This window comes from Gobius niger, assembly GCF_951799975.1.
Source record: "Gobius niger genome assembly, chromosome: 13".
NCBI classification, from domain to species: domain Eukaryota; kingdom Metazoa; phylum Chordata; class Actinopteri; order Gobiiformes; family Gobiidae; genus Gobius; species Gobius niger.
Genome location: NC_136864.1, coordinates 22,235,461 through 22,257,195, shown reverse-complemented (window position 1 = coordinate 22,257,195; position 21,735 = coordinate 22,235,461). Strand labels below are relative to the sequence as shown.

The 21,735-nt window shown below is 41.4% G+C and overlaps 1 protein-coding gene across 1 annotated transcript in view; it reads left to right on the top strand.

The window, feature by feature from the left end:
- Positions 1-11,391, top strand: part of cdh2 (cadherin 2, type 1, N-cadherin (neuronal)) — a gene marked incomplete at its 3' end in the record, with an annotated part of 94,257 nt that extends 82,866 nt beyond the window's left edge. The window contains exons 15-16 of the mRNA XM_079569146.1: positions 5,217-5,381; positions 11,185-11,391. Coding sequence (XP_079425272.1) covers positions 5,217-5,381; positions 11,185-11,391 — 372 coding nt within the window. The remainder of the gene's footprint in view (positions 1-5,216; positions 5,382-11,184) is intronic.
- Positions 11,392-21,735: the final 10,344 nt, after the last annotated feature.

Sequence of the window (21,735 nt, the reverse complement as noted above, 5' to 3'; positions counted from 1 at the left end):
AAAAAGTGGACCCGAGTTCACGGCAGTCGTTGTAATAGGCACCTCTGTTCTCCATGTCTCCCGCTGAGGAGGAAATTGAAGTGTCAGGCTGTTGGATCCTCTGTGCTCCTTTTAGCGCTGCTTGTATTGGGTCTTTGCAACGAACGTATTCCATCAAAAACACACACACAAAAAGCTTCGACGCAAATGTGGGACTGTGCTGTTTAGCATGTGAAAAGGACATCAACGTGTAAGACAAAAGAGAGGTGTCAGTCTTGGCAAATTACCTGTTTGGTGGCGAGGAATACTTTTGATTCGGTTTGGTTGCGTTCAGATGCGATACACATTGCGTATATTTCAATAACAAAACAAAAAAAAGTGTGTGAAGAACGAAGAATTCATTCTCAAAGGACAGCTTTTCAACAAAGGCTACAATCTGTCATATAGTGGAGGGGGAAATGCAGGATCAGACAAGTTTGTGAAGAAGTTGTGAAGTTTTTTCTTTTGTTTTTTTTCCCTTCTGTAAGGCACTACAACAGCCTTACATGATCATGAATAAGAATGTATTGTACAATCTAACATGACACTAAATGACATAACCGCTTTAAATTGACATATTATTATTTCACACTTTTAGGTCCCAGTCTGCTAGTTGAGAAATTAAGCACAAAAAAGTGATTTGGAGTGTAGTTCTATGGCAATACCAAGCAATTTTTCCACAAACCACTAGGAAAAAGGATTTATCTACATTTGGTGGAACTTGCTGCAAAGTCAAAGCATCCACTTTTCACGATAAATGGGTCTGACGACTGAAAGGAAAACACTACATTCTTCCCTCCGCCCTGCTTGGTTTCGCTGAGGTTTTGCTAGCGTCCATGTATTCAAATGTGGGTCACGGTGCCAGGGGCGGCCACTGCACCGCGTGTGGTGTTGGAAGAGTCAATCCCCTCAAGGCAACGCCAGCGCACTCCCGTATCATTAGCGCTTCCTGCTTACTTCAGCCCTCGCGGCGCTCCAACCCTGCGCTATAACACTCTGCCCCTGCAGTACCTGACCCCCGCCAAGGTCAAAATCCAAGTCAGACCCGGGAAGATGGATCGCTATTCCGAGCGACACTAGACGACCACTCTAGCATCGCACGCAATGCCCTTGAGTGGAGAGGTCTCATTCATCTCGAGTGAGGTGTTTGTTTTAGATCAGTGGGTGGGAAGATTATTTGTTTTTGTTCCTTTTGCAGTATTTGTAAATGTCATGAAATGTAATCATGAAAATAGCTCATGAAAACCATATCTCGTTTACACTTTTTACTTTAACCAGTTCTTGAACCTCTTAATCCCCGCCTTAACCAAGTGCATTTTCTCCAGTTACGTGTTACGCAAATCTAAAGGTTTACAGCCTATAAGCCAGTGTAACGCCTCATTTGAAAGCTAAGACCTACAAAACTCATCTAAATAGAGGGCCTTTTGTCACTTTTGTCACGTATTGGTCACACATTTTTGTCACTTTTTCATCACAATTTTGTCACATTTTCGTCACACATTTTTGTCACTTTTTTGTCACATTTTTGTCACACTTTTTTGTCACATTTTGGTCACACATTTTTGTCACTTTTTTGTCACATTTTGGTCACATTTTTTTTTACTTTTTCATCACATTTTTGTCAACTTTTTTGTCACATTTTTGTCACTTTTTTGTCACATTCTGGTCACACATTTTTTCATTTTTTCATCACACATTTTTGCCACTTTTTCATCACATTTTTGTCACGTATTGGTCACACTTTTTTGTCACCTTTTCATCACGCATTTTTGTCATTTTTTATCACACTTTTGTCACGTTTTTGTCGCTCTCCTGTTGCAGTTTCATCCTCGTTTTCATCAAATTTTTGTTGCTATTTTGACACTCTTTTCAAGAAGCTTTTGGATTTTGGTAAAGCCAAACTGGAGAAAATGTGCTCGGTTCAGGTGGAGGTTAAGAGGTTAAGAAGCAGTTTTTAGGGAACTACTGGCATCAGACATGTTTTCATGGTAGGGAGAAACCGGAGTAAATGTGTTTAATCAAACATTATAATAGTATATTTTATTTTTACTTTCTTCGTGAAGCATTTAGTCATCACTCCAAATAAATACTTTCTAATTAGATCATCTTTTTAAAACAACTAAGAACTTTATTTCATCAAACCATATGACAGTTGTTATTACAGTAATCATAAACAAATCCTTCTGACACTTGGACATCCCTAGTTGACGCCTCAATGCGGCGTATTCTGCCTTTTTATGTTTTACAAGGACTGAAGTCTCGAGAGCCCCACTACACATGCAACTGAGCAGAGACCATTTTTCTAACAGAGATGGATGGATTAGCGAAAATCTTTTAAAAGAGGGACAATCCATCATGCACGCTTATTAGGCACACAGCCCGCTTTTCAAATGGCATTTTCTTATCATATCTCGCTGTCACCACTTTCTCCACCAGCCCGCCCCCCCCCCTCCGTCCCCTCTCCCACACACGCACATGACTTTGCACAAAACTGCCATCCACTCAGGTTGTCTCGGTAATGTTAATAGGATTAGGAATGGCTTATGCATACCCGTCGTCCCGTGTCTGGGCATTGATGAGAGGCAAACGGCAGGCGGAGTGCCACCCGAGTAACAGGCCCTCGACGCGGCGTGTGATGTGGTCGGCGCGGGCCCGGCCCCCCCTCAGCGCTCGCCGCCTTTAATGTGTCAAATTGTCCCCGGGCTGCTGCTTCACAGACGCGAAGATTAAAGTTTGTCTCGTGTTTCCTTCAACTGTCCTCGCCCGCATTCTTCCGAGCCGCCGCTTTTGGAGATGTGTTCCCCCGCTCGCACTGAGATGAACTTGCTTTACAGCGGGCGAAAGTGGCCTATTTACCATCACTGAGGCGCTGATGGTGCCTTATAATACTTTTATATGCTATCGCTGTTACTGTTTCAATCTCTTAATGATCCTGAATGTATTTTTAAAAAGCAATGTGAACTCTGAATCTTGAATTTGAAGTATTGATTGCAAATCTAATCGTATATGTAATCCTTGTCAGAAAATGTTGTATTATTTCCCAATTGTTGCAGCCATTTTATAACTAATGCACATGCTCTGATTTTGAAACGAATAATCAATCATAATATAACAATAATAATCATGGTCAAATAAAATAAAACTACACTTTTCCATATCCAAAAAGTGTCCAAAAAACAACATAACAACAACTACTATAGCATGCTAACACGCAGTAATATAAATAATGTTCTTCTTGCCTAGGGCGCCAAATTGGCTAGGGCCAGCCAAGGTTATAAAGTGTGTGTATTTAATTAAAGGCCAAAATAAGGCCAAAGTCTTACAAAGTATAATTGTTGATTTCGTAGGTTATCCCATACAATAGCATGTAATAAACATTAGCATGTCAAATCTCAAATGTCAACTGGTTTAATTCTCTCTAGATTATGAGATTATTCCAGAAACCTTAAAGCAAGCATGGTGTAATATTGAGAACATGCATTTTAGAAGCCTATTTTTTATTTTGGAGCCTTAAAAAGTGTTTCCAGGCATAACTTGATAAATGGTAAATGGAATATAGCGCCTTTCTACCTGCTTTAGGCTCTTTACATCAACAAACCACTCACCATCATTCAAACACCAATGTCCTCAGACACTGGAGACAAGGAGGGTGATGTGTCTTGCTTAAGGACACAACAACGGTGTGCACCTGCGGGAATCGAACCACAAGACGACCCGCTCTACTCTCTGCGCCACTCTCGCCCCCAAACTTGATGTAGCGCTAAGTCTTACAAATATGTTTTAAAGTCTGTTTAAAAGTCTGACTTGAGGATTCCTGCTCATACCCAGTGTTATGATTTCATTCAATGCAACAAGACAACAGACATCGACTCATTATAAAAACATCAAGGGGTAGAGCTGACGGCTACCATTTGAATTTGGAGACGTAGACGGGAGCTGCGTCACAGATGCAAAGTCAAGAGATGCTGCCGAGTGTTTCAATCAACATGCCGTATTAGCATCAGCAGGATAAAAGTCAATGTTGTTTCTTTTTTTTTTTCTGCTCCGAACTCGGGCTCTGCGAGCAAACGCTGGAATAAAAAGAAGCTTGGAGAGCGTCTTTTAGACCGCTTTATACGATATGGGACTCTGTCTTTAGTGTGCGAGCGGAGAGAACCCAGAGGTGTGCGGCGTGAAGCACTTAACCACTTAAATGCATAAAGATTGCCGTTTGGATCAATAGTAAAAAGGTCATGTGGTCTGGTCAGGTTAGGATTTAAGTGATTGCCCTTCACGCCTCGTAACCACTTACTCGAACAGCATCAAAACAAGATCTGGGAAGAAAATGTGTGCACGGCATGCAGAAAAAAATAATAAAAATCTGCCTTCAGTATAAAGCGCTAACGGCTGTGAAAATCCTACGAGCCGGTTTGATCACTGCTGCTGTCGTTTCCTTTGGCAAGACACTTTGTCAACCTTGAAAACTGTGACATGTGACCGGAGGTTGAAGTGGTCGTTGGGGATGCTTGAAGGCCAAACCTGTGTCCGTCTGCCCCAGGGCATCCAGTCCATCTCTTTATCAAGGACATGTTCTCACTCGCTGTTTTCAGAGCGTGGTGTCCTGCACTGGCCAGCTCCACCTCCTCCTGCGCAGCTCCCTCCGCTCCACACCGGTCTCTCACCATGTTCTCATCGTTTGTCCCTTTTTTTGTTTCCTGTAGCCCCTTTTGTGACGCCTCCACTGTGCTGGAGGTGTGGGTCCTCTTCAGTCTGTAGCTCATAAGCTAGCTGTTTGTTTACTTTTTAGAAAGCTTCTTTATTCAGGATTATGGACTCTTTGCAGTAAAAAGAAGAAAAAAAATCCACCGAACCTCACGAAAACTCGGCAGACATGCAAAAGCATCCAGTTAAATAATGTGGAACACAGAAACCACAAATGCAGTTCATGGAAAAAGGCAACTGTACCAAGAGAGAGGGAGGCTGCTGCTTGTTTACACGTCACCATGACATACTGTTACCGCTTCCCTTCACTATACAGTTTTGTTTTTATTCTGCCAGCTCAGAAACTGGGGTTAAATTACTTTTTCTTTTTATTTTGTTAAAACATGAATTACCAACACGTTTGTTTCCAAATGTACCCCAGCAGCTCTGAATAAAGCATAACGTAGCGTATTGGGGCTCACAAAAGCGCTAATTTGTGTGAATTTGTCTCTTTTTAGGATTACGACTTGAGCCAGTTGCAACAGCCCGACACGCTAGAGCACGACACCATCAAACCAGTGGGGATCCGGCGTATGGATGAGCGGCCCCTGCACCCAGAGCCCCAGTACCCCATGAGGTCGGCAGCGCCCCATCCCGGAGACATCGGAGACTTCATCAACGAGGTAAAAAAAAAAATAATGATTGAATAGAATCCGCCATAAAAGCTGCTCATTCTGCTGTAAGATGAAACCAAATCCCAGGAAAACACGGCAATATGAGAGGAAGGCTGCCGTCACGAGAGCTTGGGTTTCATTTTCGAGTTGGATGGCTTTCTTATAATAAACCAAATAAACAATTTAGCTCGTATGACCGTGTGTGTGTGAGCGGGGGGGGAGATTGCAAATCGGATCAAATTAATTATTGCTAGAATGGTTTTCATCTTCCTCTGGGAAAGGCTTGCATATGTTGCAGAGGGATAAAATGACTGGAGATTTTGCCAATCTTTCTGCTAGTTTGTCCGTTTTCCGCGATGTTAGGGTTTCGCAATTGGGGAGAGAATAGGCTGTTGATAGATCACAGTCATTATATTGCCTATTCCACCGCATATACTGAGAATTGAAATGGCATTACGCTCAAATCCCTGTCTGGTCGAAACTTTCCTTTCGACTAAATAACTCCTTAACTTGTTTTTTATTATTTTATTATTTATTTATTTTTACCCCTCCTGCCCACCCTCCTCCCAAAGCTAGACCTCTCGGCGTGTCATTGCCCAAATTGGAGATGAGAGCGGCGTTGCATTGGCTTTCTATGTCTGTGCCCAGCTTTGCCTAGGGCCATCATTGACTCCGGCATGAAGGCAGAATGTAAAATGAAAAGAGCAGTCATGTATTTTTCACAAGCTCCAACAGACAAGAGTTTCAGCCGCATTACAAATGGACTTCTCTGCCAGTTTTTTTGGAAGGCGCCCATGTTTTTAGATGAGACACGTACTTTTTTTTTTTTTCTTCCTCTCCCTTGCACTTCTTTCAAAACCATCTATCTGCGAGATGCCTATTCGGAGCTCTCCCGGGCTCAATACACATGTTAGGAGCGGCCGATTGTGCGGGAAATGTATTACTTTCGAACCAGAAGCCCGTCTCTCCATTTAACATGCTGTATTAATATTCTCTGAGATGTTCCTTTTTAAGTGTCGTGACCGGGAAAAGCAGACTTGCCGGGTCTGCCGCCGCCGTGCCCTCTATTAAAATCGGCACCTTTTGATAACATTTGTGATGATGTTGGCAACTTTATTAGTCACGGGAAACTTTCTGCCCTCAAGACTAGCGTTTATTAAATTGATACCTGGGCGACGATACAATATTTCTCATATCTTTACTGCATCAATCAGCACCTAAATCCTAAAAACAGAATATATTCAAAAATGGTACGACATTCAAGTTTTTAATGGAGGTGTTACTGTTGCTACTTTTTTTGTTTTCGCAAACCCAATGAACTCTGAAATCCATTCACAAAGGTAAAAACATTCTTCCTGGCTAATAATCTCATCCAGTTCAGCTGCAACTCTTTGTCATTACCAGTGTGCATGGAGGGCAGTGTGGATTTTTGTGGATGTAGCTAAAGCGCAGTCACTTCTACGGTCCTCCCCGAGAATCTGACCTCACAGATAAGGGCGAGTTGCCAGAGGAGAGTGGGGCAGAGACAGGCGGGGGGACAGAGGGGGTCTCATTTACATACAGAAATGGTGCAAAAAAACCCTGGAGCAAGCGACTGTTAATTAAATTACAGATAGACACATACTTCAGTGGAAGAGCGTTTAACCTCGCAATCAGACAAACAAGGGGTTCCGGGGTTCCGGGTCGAGCTCTAGCCCCGTTCCCAGACAGGATGGGCGGACAGAGAGGCATTAGCAAAACGCTGGCGTGACCTGGTGGCCAAAGGTGCACACAGGGGAACAGACAGAGCCAATTTGATTGCACGCTTTGTTGTGACTTGGTTCATTTGAATGCAAATGCGAATGATTTCCGTTGTCATGGATGAGTGGTAAACAGTTACAGCCCATTTCCTTGAGCAACAGGAGGGAAAGGCGAGAGACGAACCTGAAATGAAATTACTCGATTTTATTACAACAAAAGACACTGAGGAATGTCGCAACACTTTTCAACAAATTATTAGGCTGTTTTTGTTCAATGTTTTACGAAGTGCGTGATTATAATCTTGCCAAAATGTATGACGGTATGGGCAAGTTGAATTAACTATCCAACAAATTAATTTGTGTTTTCAATTATGGAGGTTATGATTGGGGTTGGAAAGCTTTTAGCAAAACATTGTTCTGAATTGCCAATTCTGTAAACAAACTTATATATAATATGAAAGCAGTACTAAGTAACTTGTTTACCTTAATAAATCCTTTTCGTTGTCCCTCAGGGGGAGTGTTAATGGGATGATTGTGGGGGGTCTTTCATCTCTCCCTGGTGTCTCTGGCCAGAAAACCACAATAGAGTTCGGGAATGTGACATCATATCGCTAAGCATTGTGGGATTAGCAGCAATTGTAAACTAATGGAGATTTTAAAAGATGAAATTCTGGAGTTATTGTTTACATAAAACACTTGGACACCACAGTGTGTTGGATGTATTTACCAGCAGTAACTCAGCAGCTAGTAGAGTTGTTAACAGCTAATTTTTCCACTTTTTATATAGTTTTTAGCTATTGTTAGTCAATGGAAATGTATGCTAACAGCTGCAAAGATGGCGGATCTCCATGGTAACTGTGGAATTTCCTGAAGTTTATTGCAACTTCCCTGCCACCGGGTCGGAGCCCCCAATACACACTAATGGAATCAGGAAGAAGAAGCTAACGGGCAAAGTAGTTTTACAGCCAAGCTTGAGTGAAAAAAAAAAATCTCCATTGTGTAATTGGATGTACAATATCGCTCACTCCCTTTGTCTTTTCTGTCAGCGTAGTATTTACTCTCACGGACAATTAATGAGTTACTTAGTACTGCTTTAAATTCATTGCTAATTTGTAAGAAGCACAAAATGTCGATTAGAAACTTCCAGGTGTCAGTGGAGGGTAAAAACTGTTTCCTGTCTGTGTTTTACTCCTATGGCGAGTTCGCAGTGTCCCGCTGAAATATATATTGAAACAGTACATATCACTTCCATCATGTTAAAAACTTAGCTAAAATTGATCTAGCTAAAGGCTAACATTAATTTAACATCTGAGCACATTTTTATGAAACACATTTGGAGTGATGTTCATTTAAGTTTTCTATTAAGCCTTATTGTATTTTTTATTTGAGTTTAAATGTGGACAGGAAGTGGTCGTTACTCTACACACTGGTCAACAGGAAGCTAGCCAAAAAATATATCGTGAGCAGCGCCTGTTGAGTGCAGCTAATCAATATAACAAGGACACTTTCTTCTTCAGCACTTTGGATAAAACCTCTGCATCTATATTTAACTCGCCTCATGAGAGCTGCGACTGTGGAAGAAAAAAGGGAGGCGCTATAACCTACACGGCAGATTATTGCCCTAACTGTAATAAACGATCCATCTGTCATATTTCCGATGAAAGCAATCAGCCCAGAGCCATCTCTAAACGAAAGCTAACAACTGGAAAATAATCGCTAAGTGGCGCAGCATTTTTTAATTCAATCCATTATTTTATTTGTGCGTGTTTCAGCGGCGCGGGGGGAAGCGATAAATCTTTGACAAAGTTCCCCGGCGAGCAGAGGTCTAGTCAACACTGTTCTGCTCTTTTTAAGCCCATCTATTATTTGTGAGGTGTCCTCAGTTGTCGAAAAAAAAAAAAAAGAAAAAAAAGAAAATTCCAGGCTGGGTTCCAAAGTGGTTCCTTGGCCAAAACACATCTCAACTCCTAGATTAGCAATCCATCATCTCTCCAGGGTCTAGTTATGGAATGAGGCGGGGAATCGATAGCAATCCATAAGTAGCAACTAGCGACATGCCAAGGCTTTCTGGGAATGTCGAGGCTGATTGTGAGAGTAGGAGTAGCGACCTGGAGCTGAGGATGTGTGTTCTCTTTTTAGAAGGATGACCCAAGTGTTGAATTCATGGCACGATTATATGTGTAATAATAAAGTCATGCACTGTGCCACCTCCGCTTCACAGCTCTCAAAGTTCCTTTTCTCGATGGCATAATCATCTTTATTCAAACATAGCTTGGTCTGTCCCAATTATTTCCCCGTTTGGAAATTGACGCTATTACCTTAATGTGTGCATTCTTATCGCTGAGCTATCATTATGGCAAAGAATCACCTCCCCTGTTCAACAGCTTAAGCGTAGCTAAAGGCATTATGAAGCACTCCTGAGCACGAAGAATGACGTGACAGAAGGCCTTTACAACACTTAAGAAGTTGTTTTTTGGCATTTAGAGAAGATGGACAAGAGATAAGACTGATGATTCACTGTGTGGCAATACTAAATGGGCACAAAAATGAGTCAAGATGTTCCAGCCTGACACGTAAACAAATGACAATCTTCCATTTAAAGTGACAGTCGGTAAGATTGCACAATCAGCAGAGAAAAGAGATGCAGGATTTAAAAAAGTAAACACTTACGTTTCACCCCTTCTTCCCCTCCTGGACTTGAAGGCCAAATCTAATTTGCAAAATGAGGAGCTGCCTCCCCCTCCCTTTCTGATTGGACCTGACTGGTTGGAAAAGCTTGTGTCATTGGTCAAAGTTACAGCACCAGGGATTCTGATTTAGTTAAATTGAGAGAACATGGTTAATATGACTTGCGTTAAAGGGACTAGATGCAAGTTTAGTCATTTTTTTACACTCACTACTGCCACCTCAGGTCTTACGCGTAACTGCAGTTTCTATATTAAAGGGACTATTTTTTTTTTCCTCCCCGTACATGTTCCAGCAATGTCCTAATGTGTAGACCTGTTCACCACAACTGCCTCTAAAATCCTGCACTGTCATTCAGAAAGGTGTTAATTCGGGTCCGAAGTGCCGTCATGCACGAGTTTAATATAGAACCTGCAGTTACGCATACGACCTGAGGTGGCAGTAGTGAGTACAAAAATGAACAACGTGCATCTAGCCCCTTTAAGCATGAAGGCAATTTAGACCCGAATTAACAGCTTTTTGAGTGCAGCAGTTGTGGTGATCATTCTACACATTAGGACATTGCTGGAACATGTAGGGGGAGGAAAATACATAATTTTTAAATTTGTATACTCCGTATAGTCCCTTTAAATCAATTTGCAGGCCCATGCAGTCAATTACACACAATCTATTAAAGTGGTAAACCTTCAGCAAAGCCTTTTTCAAAATTACAAAATTAACCTCAAATATCTAACTCAAACTGATTCACAAACACAAGTTAATATTAAACTAATATTGGGAAAAATAATGAACCTATGCTTAACAAACAAGCCTGTCCGTACAGATTCAGACATGACCTACAATTTAAAATATACCATTAACTTGTATACAAAGATTTATTCATAATTCGTTCATTGTTTGTCCATTAATACCATTATTTATTAACTGCTGCTTTACATACAGAAGTGTTACCACAAAGTCTAACAAGGTGATCGGCTGCTTCTTCATCTGAATTCATCTCAGTAAAGACAGGACATGCGATTAGGTCTCATCAGCTGACCCCTCGGAAAGTCCACTACTCATTCCTGGAGGGGCACCGGGGAGGGGGGGGGGGGGAGTTTGAAGGATTTCTGTTGCGCGACTTCCACCGCCGGCCAACGCTCAATCTCTGCTTTTAATCAAGGAGCGGATAATCCCACATCCCAGAAATATCGGGAGCAATCTCGGGACAAATTGACGTAAACACTCCATCCAAGCTTAATCCAGAGCGAGAAGCTGGAGATTAGCCCCCAGTGTTTTTTTCTTTTCTTTCTTTTTTTCACCCCTTTTTCTCGAGCTCCTTTCATCACCGGACACTTGTAATCCCGCATGTAACCGCGTCCTTGTCTTTCTCTCTCTCTGCTTCCCAGGGTCTCAAGGCGGCGGACAACGACCCCACGGCGCCCCCTTACGACTCGCTGCTCGTCTTCGACTACGAGGGCAGCGGCTCGACGGCCGGCTCGCTAAGCTCACTCAACTCTTCGAGCAGCGGCGGGGACCAGGATTACGATTACCTCAACGACTGGGGCCCGCGATTCCGGAAACTGGCGGACATGTACGGGGGGAGTGACGACTAGAAGGGTGTGGGGGGGTGGGGGGGGGAGGGAGGGGGGAGTGGGGGGGGCGGGACTCCTTTTGAACACGGGAAAACAAAAAAAGACGAAGAATTTCAACAACGGTGAACAACAACGGTGGATTGATTTTTTTTTATTTATTTTTTTTTACCGTCTGTTCGTTCGTGAATGGACAGCTTCTGGTTTTGAAGGCGAGTAACGGGAAACTGTTGTGGGGAGAAAAAAAAAAAAAAAGAAAAAAAAAAGAAAAATTCTGAACTTTTTTCGAAAAACTAGGCTTATTGTTGTAGTCTGCGCATACATATGCTTGTCGAGAGCTTAGGCAAATAGATCGAGCCCCTACGCTCCTACGGTCTCGAGGAGTTTTTATTCTTTTTTTTTTTTGCCTTTTCCCGGGGGGGTTTAACGAAGAACGATGGTGGACTGTCGCCGTGACGATTGTTGAATGAATGGTACTGAATGCGCTCAGTTACACTTGAATTTCACAGTACAGAAGCACTGGGATATAATGTGCCTTTTTGTACATTTTTTTGGATCGAAAAATGGTTAGTTTTATGTTCAAGGCTTTAACGGTACTGACTTTTTTGGAGTGATTTCGACTGTATGTTACACTTTACTGCTTAGAACTGCTTTGTTTTGTTTTTTATTTTGTTTTTTTTTCTAATTTCGGTGATACGATGCTCCGGTTTGGTGAGGATTATTTAAACCACATGAAGGATCTTTAGCACTGTACAGTACGCTAGACTTGTAGGTTTTGTTTTTCGTTTTTGTTTTTCACTAAAAAGATTCGAAATCATGCAGCTGGTTGCAAATAAAGGGAGTTTTGATTATACTTTTGTAGCATTTCTTTTTCTTTTTGAGGTGAAAATGTAGTATTTTACAAAACCTACAACAACAACAAAATACAATTTCGGGTCGACTGTACGTACACTTCATTTGCCTTAGTCATCCTCTGATTAATTCACTGTAAAAAGTTGTGTGTACATAATGTTTTTTTGTTTTTTTTTCCTCTCTCTCTTTTTTGATGTAGTATATGAAGAAGTGCGAAAAGTTCCAAAAAACTTGTACATGTCAAATTTGGACTGAAAAGACTTCAAAGTTTTTTGCATGTTTTTATCTTTTCATGACAACGAAGAAGAACTGTTGTTTCCCGAAAAGTTTATTTACGAAGCGGAAAGAAGAAGAAAAAAAAGAAGAAAAAAAAAAAAATCTGGGTGACATTCATGTGTAGAAGTTAAAGAGTCTTTTGTATAAAACTATGGAAAAAAGTACGACTATAAAAAGTGAAAAGTAGTGATCTTGTCAGCACAATTGTTGAGTTTGTACCAAAAAAGGTGAAGGACGTCAGCTTTAAGACTGGATTCAAAGCCTTGTGGATGTGTACTGAAAAACTAATGCTACATCTCTGACCCAACCACCCCAATAAATGCTAATTTTGGAGCTAAAAAAAAAATTCTGTCTGGGTTATTAATTTCTGCTACAAGTTGGTGTTGTCGCGTGGGCTTAATTTAATTACCTTCTCCGCCATCTATCTCCAAGAACAATAGTTGTAGCAAAGAAAACGCTTTTGCCGAGGGGAGAATAAATCATCAGGTGCCGTGCTTGTTTATAGTTTGTGCCCAAAGTGTGACCAGCATTTGTTGATAAGTGATGTGTCCAAGAGGTTAAAAATTTAAATAATAAACTTAGTTCTTTCCCTTTGCAAAGTCAAGAGTAACTGTATTAGTTGTAGAGATCAGCAAAAGGATGGACTTTGGAAAAGAAAAATCCATGTTGCTTTGTTTCATGTTTATATCATATGTTAAAGCCATTCTATTAAGTTTGTAATTCATTTGGAACAGGTTGCGTTCACGTGACATCACAACAATCTAAAGAGCCCATAGTTTTAAATTGAGGCGGAGGGCAACTGAAAATTCTATTGAAATGCAGATTACTAGTCTTATTTTATTGTTAATTCTTGCACCAAATCGCATGAAACAAAAACTGCCACAAAGTTCGAAGTCGTCTCTTCCAGCACATATGAACTATGGTCTAATTGTTTCCTCATAAAGGTCATCCAAAAGTGGTGACAAAATTCAAAAACATGGGAAAACATTTGGATATTACAGTTTTGGAAATTTCTTTCAAAAACTGTGTCTCTCTCATAGAGTTGTGTTAGCACCTGCCCACCAACTGAAATAGAATATTGAATCGTGAACGCCACTCTACCCGTGGTAAACATCTTTGTGTGTAATTAAGCTGAAGTCATGAATTGTGAACATCGTAACTCATGACTCTGACAGCCAGTGTGCTGCGGTGGTTAAGCTGCAGAGCCTGAGATAGTAGGTTGAAGTCATGTATGCGTCATTGTGGTGTTGGCTCGTTTTTGGACTGTGCCATTGTTCTGTGAGTCGCACTGTGTTTGTGAAATTGGAATTTAAAAGTGTATTATGCAATTTTTTTTATGTTTTTATGGCCATACCGCCTATGCTCTGCCCAATCCCGTCAGACCTTGGAAGCTAAGCAGGGAAGGGCCTGGTCGGTACTTGGATGGGAGACCGTTTGGTAACACCAGGAAGCCTAGCGAATGTAGTGAGTGAGTGAGTGTGTGGTGGTGGTCGGAGGGGCCGATGGCGCAGACTGGTTGCCTCGCTTCCATCAGTCTACCCCAGGGCAGCTGTGGCTACAATAGTAGCTCACCACCACCGAGTATGGAGTGAATGAATAGTGCAATGTAAAGCGTCTTTGAGTGTCCAGAAAAGCACTATATAAAACCAATGCATTATTATTATTATTATTATTATTATGTGTGTATTTGACCTTGTTAGTGACACTTTGGCTGAGTGGTCAGTATGGCGCCTTTACTTTCCATCACAGTGGTTTCTATAGGACAACCCAGGATCAATTGTTTAGAAGGTTTTCACTGCGGACAGACCCTCTTACCAGAAAACCTACAAAACAATTGATGTTGGATCATTGTAGAGAGCACCATGATCAAAGGTAAAGGCCTCATGCTGAGCACTCATACAGCCGCTGGGTCACTGCAAGGTCAAATACTCACAAATATCATGAGCTATTGCCGTCTCCTGCTCGGGCTCAAATGTTATTAATCTGAGAGAAAAAAACATTGTGCAGATCCAAAAAGATAACAGTTGAAGGTCAACACTGCTCGTTCAACCAGGTGTTCAATTCAGTGAGGTAAAGCCACCACAATCCTCTCTTTAAATGTAATTCATGTGGGAAACATGAATTGTGATCATCCATGAAGTCATAATAACTGACGACAGTGACGGCGTGCTTCTGTGGTCGAACGGTTCAGTTGCAGAAAATGGAGAGGTCTCTCTTCTCTCCCTCAGTGGGTTCATGTGCTGCCTGTGTCATTGTCCTGCTGTTTCGACTTCTGCCTGTGTGATTGTTCTGCAGCCTGCACGAACGTTGACCATGACCAACAAATCTGACCCTTAAAGGCACCTCAAACACTGACACTGTTCAGCCGCACTTGCCTTGTAGGTCGCTGTATCTGAATAGTTGCTCATGTAAGCAACACACTTCTGCAGTATGAAGCAGGTTGTGTTCAATAGCTTCACATACTTACAGTAGATGAAACTGTGTCTTTGATCACTGTGAGAGAACAGGAATCAAACCCATAACTTTTGTTTTACGAATGGCACACTTAACAAAACGCTCTACTGCAAAAAATGAACTGTGCACACAAAGTTACAGCAGCTCTGTGAATTGGTTCCATTTCAGTGCGACTCCGGAGGCATGGCTCATATGACTCCGTTGGACTTCTTCTCACAGCCAGGGGTCTCCAGCCAGATCCCACGGCGCACCAACTGCTGCACAACTGTGCTCTCAATTGTTAAAATAAAATGTTCTAAACCACATTTTCCTTCTGGTGCTACAGTGTTCTTCTTTTTTCTAAGTTGCAGAGTAAACACAACTACAGCATATTGCTCCCTCCTGCTGTGTGTTTGGTGGCACGGGTAGTAAGAGCAGTAAGAGCTCAATGTGGTCTTTCTGTGTGGAGTTTGTGTGTGCCTGCGTGCCACTAAAAACATGTACAATAGGCAAGATGAATCAATTAAGTTTTGTCAATCCATGTCTTCTTACACCACAGTGTGTGGCGTGAGTGTAAAGTGTCCCATGTCTGTGAAAGTAAATTAATTCTTTTTTCAGATATTTCTTATTTCATATTCTAAGTCCAATCCTTCGTAGATATTTTTAAACTTTGTTTCTATTTTCCAACAACTGTGAGGATTGATAAGATAAAAGATAAAAACAGTCCAACAGGTTTGTGCAGAGCTGCTTCCTCTGCAGGTGCAGGTAAATAATAGAATAAGATATACACAGTCTGCTCCCAATCACTCTGTTATTGTTGCTCGTACCACTAAAGTGTGGCTCATGTTTGATGAAGGGCCGATCTGACGCCCAAAACGTCACTTCAGTGGTGCGAACAACAATAAAACATTGATTTGGAGCATACAAGCTGTGTGGACCTTTTTGTCCGACTGTTTTTCACGCCCTGCACACTTTTCAGATTTCTATGATGCTTAACTTTTACATAGAATAAGACATGCCTTCAGGTAAACTTCATGCGAAGGGTCTGTAAGCCCCAGGTCCAAATCAGCATAATTTGCCTTTTGTTCCCCCTCCTATTGAACATATTTCTCAACACTGTAGCTGATAGTCCTAAATGGGGCATGAGTCAGGAAAGTCAAGTGGGCCATTGCACTTCATAATGAGTGGGATCTTCTCATCAAAGTCATTAAGTGCCAGTCAGCCTTCACCTGCCCTGACCTTTTTTTCTTCTTTCTTTTTGACTGTGGGACTTGTCATTCAAAAAGCCACTGCTTGCAGCCCATTCAAACAGATATGGACATGCCTTGTCAATTCAAGCAAATGAGACGAGAGCGATGTCGCTTTTCCGGCCTTTGCACAAAATGAATAGAAGCCCATTAGAGACGGCGAAGCGTATACCTGCCTTGTTTCGCCTATGTAGTGATTGTTGTAGCCGTGTTTTGCTAATCAGTTCCACATGCCAGTGCCGGACATGAGAGGAATCTAATCGCCCGCATCTGTACGCACAGCACAGCAGGTCTTAACAAAAAGTCGTTTTATCGGTTTAACTTTGAACTGAGCGGGGGGGGGGGGGGGGGGGGGGGGACAGTAGTTGAAGCTTGTTGACAGAATCCTCCGCTCCACTTAGTCCACCCAAATGTTACGCAGCACGCCGCCTGACCTTAAGATGCCGTTTCTGTAGCAACTGCTTCACATTTGTTTTGCAAAAGTCGCTTTTTTTCTGTTTGCTTCGCAGGCACTTGTGAGGTTGTGGACGCGCAGCTTGCCTTTATTGTATTTCCCTTTGTTCCGGAGCCCCAAAATAAAAGGTTAGACCTCAGTTAAACCCATGGCGGAATTCTTTCTCAGCCTTGATCTGCGGCGGGCACACATGCGCTCAGTGAGTCATTGTTTCTGAAAAAAAAAAAAAAAAAACGGTTTCATCGAATTCTTTTGAGTGGCCAGGATGTTGCGAGAGGCACCGTTTTTGCGCGCCCGAGACCGGTAGGATTGAAAGCTTTACAATGGTGTCTTAAAGGGCCGGTGCAGACTCTTGAAAGTTTGTATTGATAGCTGTATTATTTTGTGCTTGTTGCCAGCGCTCTATTGTCGGGAGAAGGATCTACAAAAGGACGCGTAGCAGAACTAATCAATAGTCGATTGTGTGTGTGATTGTTGCATTTTCCTCTGGCCAGACGAGAACAGCAAATCTGTCTAAGCTCCGATAGGAATATGCTTACTGAGCTTTCAAAAGGCTGTTGTTTTCCGGCAAAAAGAGCGCCCATTTGCCCGAATAACTTTCAAAAAGGAATGCAAGCAGGAGAACTACTGTAATACTGTCACATCTCAAAGTGGGGCGGGTTCAGGCCTGGTTGAAGACAGTCTGAATGTGCAGCACAACGAAACTCCAAGTACGGTTAGTCACTTTATAACATCCCCTAAATGCTTTGATCAGAATGAGCAGAAAACGTCTGTTGCAAATCAAGGTTTCCAATTAGTCGGACGGTGCGCAAACACTCTCCTCTCCAGCTCTATCCATTTTTTTTTTTCCCGTTCTGAAGTTGACGGCGTTTAGGTCCAGAACAAGTTCATCCACATCTGAATTAGAAGGCACTTCCACCGAGTTTCCCAGTTGCCGGTTTTAAAGCAGAACTAAGTAACTTTTCTACCTTTATAAATCCTTTTCGTTGTGTCTCTGAGGGTAATACAAGTATTAATGGGATGATTGGGGGGTCTCTCTTCTGCAACTAGTGTCTCTGGCCAGAAAACCACATTTGCAACTCTCTCTGCCTCCGACCCGGCAGCCCCAATACACACTAATGGAAAACATCTCCCCCGCTGCTCTCAGTTGTTTACAAAATCACTTTTGGCTCGCCTTTCTGAGGTTTATGACATGGTGGACAGGTCAGTCCTGACTGGATTCTGTCTCCAGCTTTTCGTTTGTTGATGAACATTTTGCAAAACGTTGTTATTTGGTTCATCACAATCTGAAGAAGCTAACGAGTGAGCGGTATAGGCAAGTTTGAGTGGAAAAAATATATTCCTCTCTCCCTTTGTCTTTTCTCAGTGTAGTATTTACTCTCACAAACAATTAATGAGTAAAAAAAAAGCTGCAGTGTTGCTTGTAGCCTCTAGGGGCAAAAACGTCTTAGTTCTGCTTTAACAAATCAATGTCTAGAGTGTCAGCGGTCCCCAAATGGTGGACCTGGGTCCAGATCCGGACCTCCAGAGGCTTTAGTCCAGACCCCAAATCCTTTTCATCCTCTCAATATACTTAATTTCTGAGGCTGGATCAAAAAAAATATCAGAAATTTGAATAGCATTGAAATAAAATGGCAAAATGATTGATTTATTGATCAGCACTGCTATGTAAATAGACAATCTGTGCTCATGTTTTAATATTTCAGGAGGAATACAGCAGACAGCTTGTCTGGACCCTGACACGTTGTCGAAAGTTACGAAAGAAAAGTTTGCGGACCTCGAGCTGATTTAGTTGGGGAACAATATCTATGTGATATAATATAAAATCAACACTAAAATGTGGCTATTTCTGAGACAGAAAAATTCATTTGCAACATGTCAAGCCTTGATAACATTAAACAAGTAGATTTAATACAATATTGGACGTTTGTTTTACTTCATAACTCGCACATGATTGAATTTCTTCATAAAAAACATAAAAATGCCCAACTTTCCTTAGCATTCCGCACGTCCTCTCTCTCGCCTTTCCTCCTACGCTGTCGTCTTGATGCTTAGATTGCTTCTATGGCCGCCTTCAAATCCTTCAAGGAGTCAAGTTCAGTTTCATTTTTTAACCCTCGGCGGGTGAAGGGCGAGAAGAGAGGGGGGGGGGGGGGGGGGGGCGGAGGGGATTGGGAGAAATTGATATTCCAGGACCGCACTTCAATTTCACAACACGGATTATCCCAGAGGAACGCTGGCAATCTGAGAGAGCAGAGGACAGAAATAAAGTCTCCACAAAGCTTCTCCACTATCTACAGCTAAAGCGCAGCATTGACTTGTACTTTCGGTTGGCACTGGAGAATGCAAAATAATGTAAAAAAAATAATCATAGAAATGCCCGTTTTGTGCATTTGAAGGTATTGAAATCATCCACAGCGCCTGCCTGAACAGTAATTGGGCCGTCTTATTGTGTCAGGGGCGCGCAGTATTTTCGTCATTTATTTGTGCCATATGGTTACCGGTTTTAAATAACTGCTGAAAATGGCATCTAATTTACACATTTTAGCACACACATGAATAAAAAAACTAAAAAAAACTCAGTGCAAGCCTGGATTAAATATGCAGAAAATGATTTGCGGCGCTAATTAGCTTGGACGGGAAAGGCATGGCTTGGACGTGCCAGTTGACATACAAAATGCACATGAAAACGCGAGCAGGAATACAATGCGTTAAATAAATAATGGGGCTCTGGCGAACTGTGTGGGAAGCACGGCGGAATCGAGTGCATGTTCCAGTAAGTTTGTCCCATTAGGATAGAGCCGCAATGTGGTGCACATTTTAGGGTTAGTCAATTGTTTCTTGACTAAATGTGTATCCAATTTTGAAAAGATGGAAGCCTATACTGAATACTCAAGGTCCTACATTTCGCTAAACTCACTCAACCAAGTAGCATTGTCTTTTCCTCCTTTAAAAACACAACTGGTGTGGTTTGTTTAGAAGTATCTGTTCAGTCCTTCATTATAGTCTTCATACAGTGGAAAAGGCTTTATCCCACCTCATGATGTCGTCAGGTGATCTCTACAATGTGTTCCCATGTGTTTTTAAAGTGATAGTCTGTAAGTTTGCAAAGCGAGGAGAGATGGAGAGACGTTTGAAAGTACACATTCAAATTCCTCTCCCCTTTAACCAGAAAGCCCTTCTTAGTTTGCAAGATGGGGAGAGCAGGAACAGAACTTTCAAAAGTAAACCATCAAGCTCCTCCCCCTCCTCCTGATTGGACCTGAGAGGCTGGTTCACAGGAAAGCTCGTCTCATTGGTCAACGCAGGAGGAAAGTATAGACTGAATAGTTGATAGATCTTTTTTTTTACAAATTGTAGCGCATTTAGACTTCCAGACTATCACTTTAAAGTACATATGGCCAACTTTGCTGCAAAGTTGGCCATTTTATTTTAGCCTTATTTAAAGTGCGCCACTCCGCAGTGAACTACAGCAGAAAGTTTTTTTCACTATTTTCATCATAAGTTCATGATCTTCAATCCTACAAGCGGAGGTGGTCAAAGTACTTGACTTCATTACAGGAGAAAAAGTCATGAATTCATTCACTATGAATTAATGTGAGTTGAAATTATCATGAATTAACACGGTTAATTCAGGCAATGAACTCATTAATGATAATGATTAATTAATCATGATCCTGATGAATTCTTGTTCGGAAGAAATAAACGGTGGAAAGGACCAAACTTTGTATAAACTTACAACTAAAAACGATCTCGTGATCAGTTCATCATGACTTCATTATGAATATGACCCTTAAACTGAATCGTTGCAGCTTTGAAAACTTGTATGAACATACTAGCAAATAGGATGGGGGTTGGAATCAAGGCTCCCAAATGTGCACACTGTTGTTGTGTTCCTGGGCAAGACACTTCACCCACCTTGCTAGTGAGAATGTAGTGTTAGAGTGAACGTGTGGTTGTGGTCAGAAGGCTCGCTTCTGTTAGTCTACCCCAGGGCAGCTGTAGCTACAACAGTAGTTGGATTTAAGCTCTCTTCTGTCACTATAATGCTCTCTTGAAACAGGTTCTGTATCAATGAAGTTTTCAAAGCTGCAACGCTTCATTTTAAGGGGCACATTCATAATGAAGTCATGACAACAAAGAATTCATCATGATCATGATAAATGATTCATTATCATTAATGAGTTCATTGCCTGAATTAACCATGTAAATGAATGAGTATTTCATCATCATCATGACATCACATGACTTCATCATGAATTCATTCATGAAGTTATCATAATTTCATCATGAATTATGATGAATTCATGATGAATTCATTTGAATATAAGTTATCATGATTTCATCATGAATTATGATGAATTCATGATGAATTCATTTGAATATATGTACCCTTATTATATAGCGTTACCAAAGTGGATACTTTGGGTCAAATATTACTCTGATAAAAGTACTAGTTGCTCAATAAATTGAAATTAAGGTATGGAAGTATTTGTTGTGGAAATTACATATTCAAAACACAAATAAGTACAGCTGTACGGCAACACGACGGGTACAAACTGTCTTTCTCGTGTGTGAGTCTTTGGCATTGACATGATCTTAAGTATGCATTTTTAAGGCTTTTGCACATGGCCAAATGTACTGCATGCCTCGAAATGTAGTGGAAAGTATTATGTTCATCTCTCTAATGTAGAGGAGTAATATCTTCTTAACAAAAAACTATTACCCAAGTAAAGATCCTGAGAAACTCTTCTTTAGTACAGCACTTACTCTGCGTACATAATTCTGGTAGAGAAGGGTTGTACAAGACCTTACACAAACATGGATTTTTTTTAAAGGTAAAGAGGAGATTTATGAGAATTTTAAATAAATGCCTGTTTCTAGTATCCATTTTCTCCCCAAATCACCCCTTTATTACATTTTAAACCAGATAATGACGTTGCACACATCTGTAAATAATTGCATTCACTTTTATTTGCATTTCAGACATTGCCAAACTTTTTTTTCTCAATTATGTTTTCTAACTAACGTGTCTCCTTCTCTCCTGGGCGAAATGCATTCCAGTACGTCTGCCTGTGCCGTTAGAGACCCAGGCAGCAATATGGA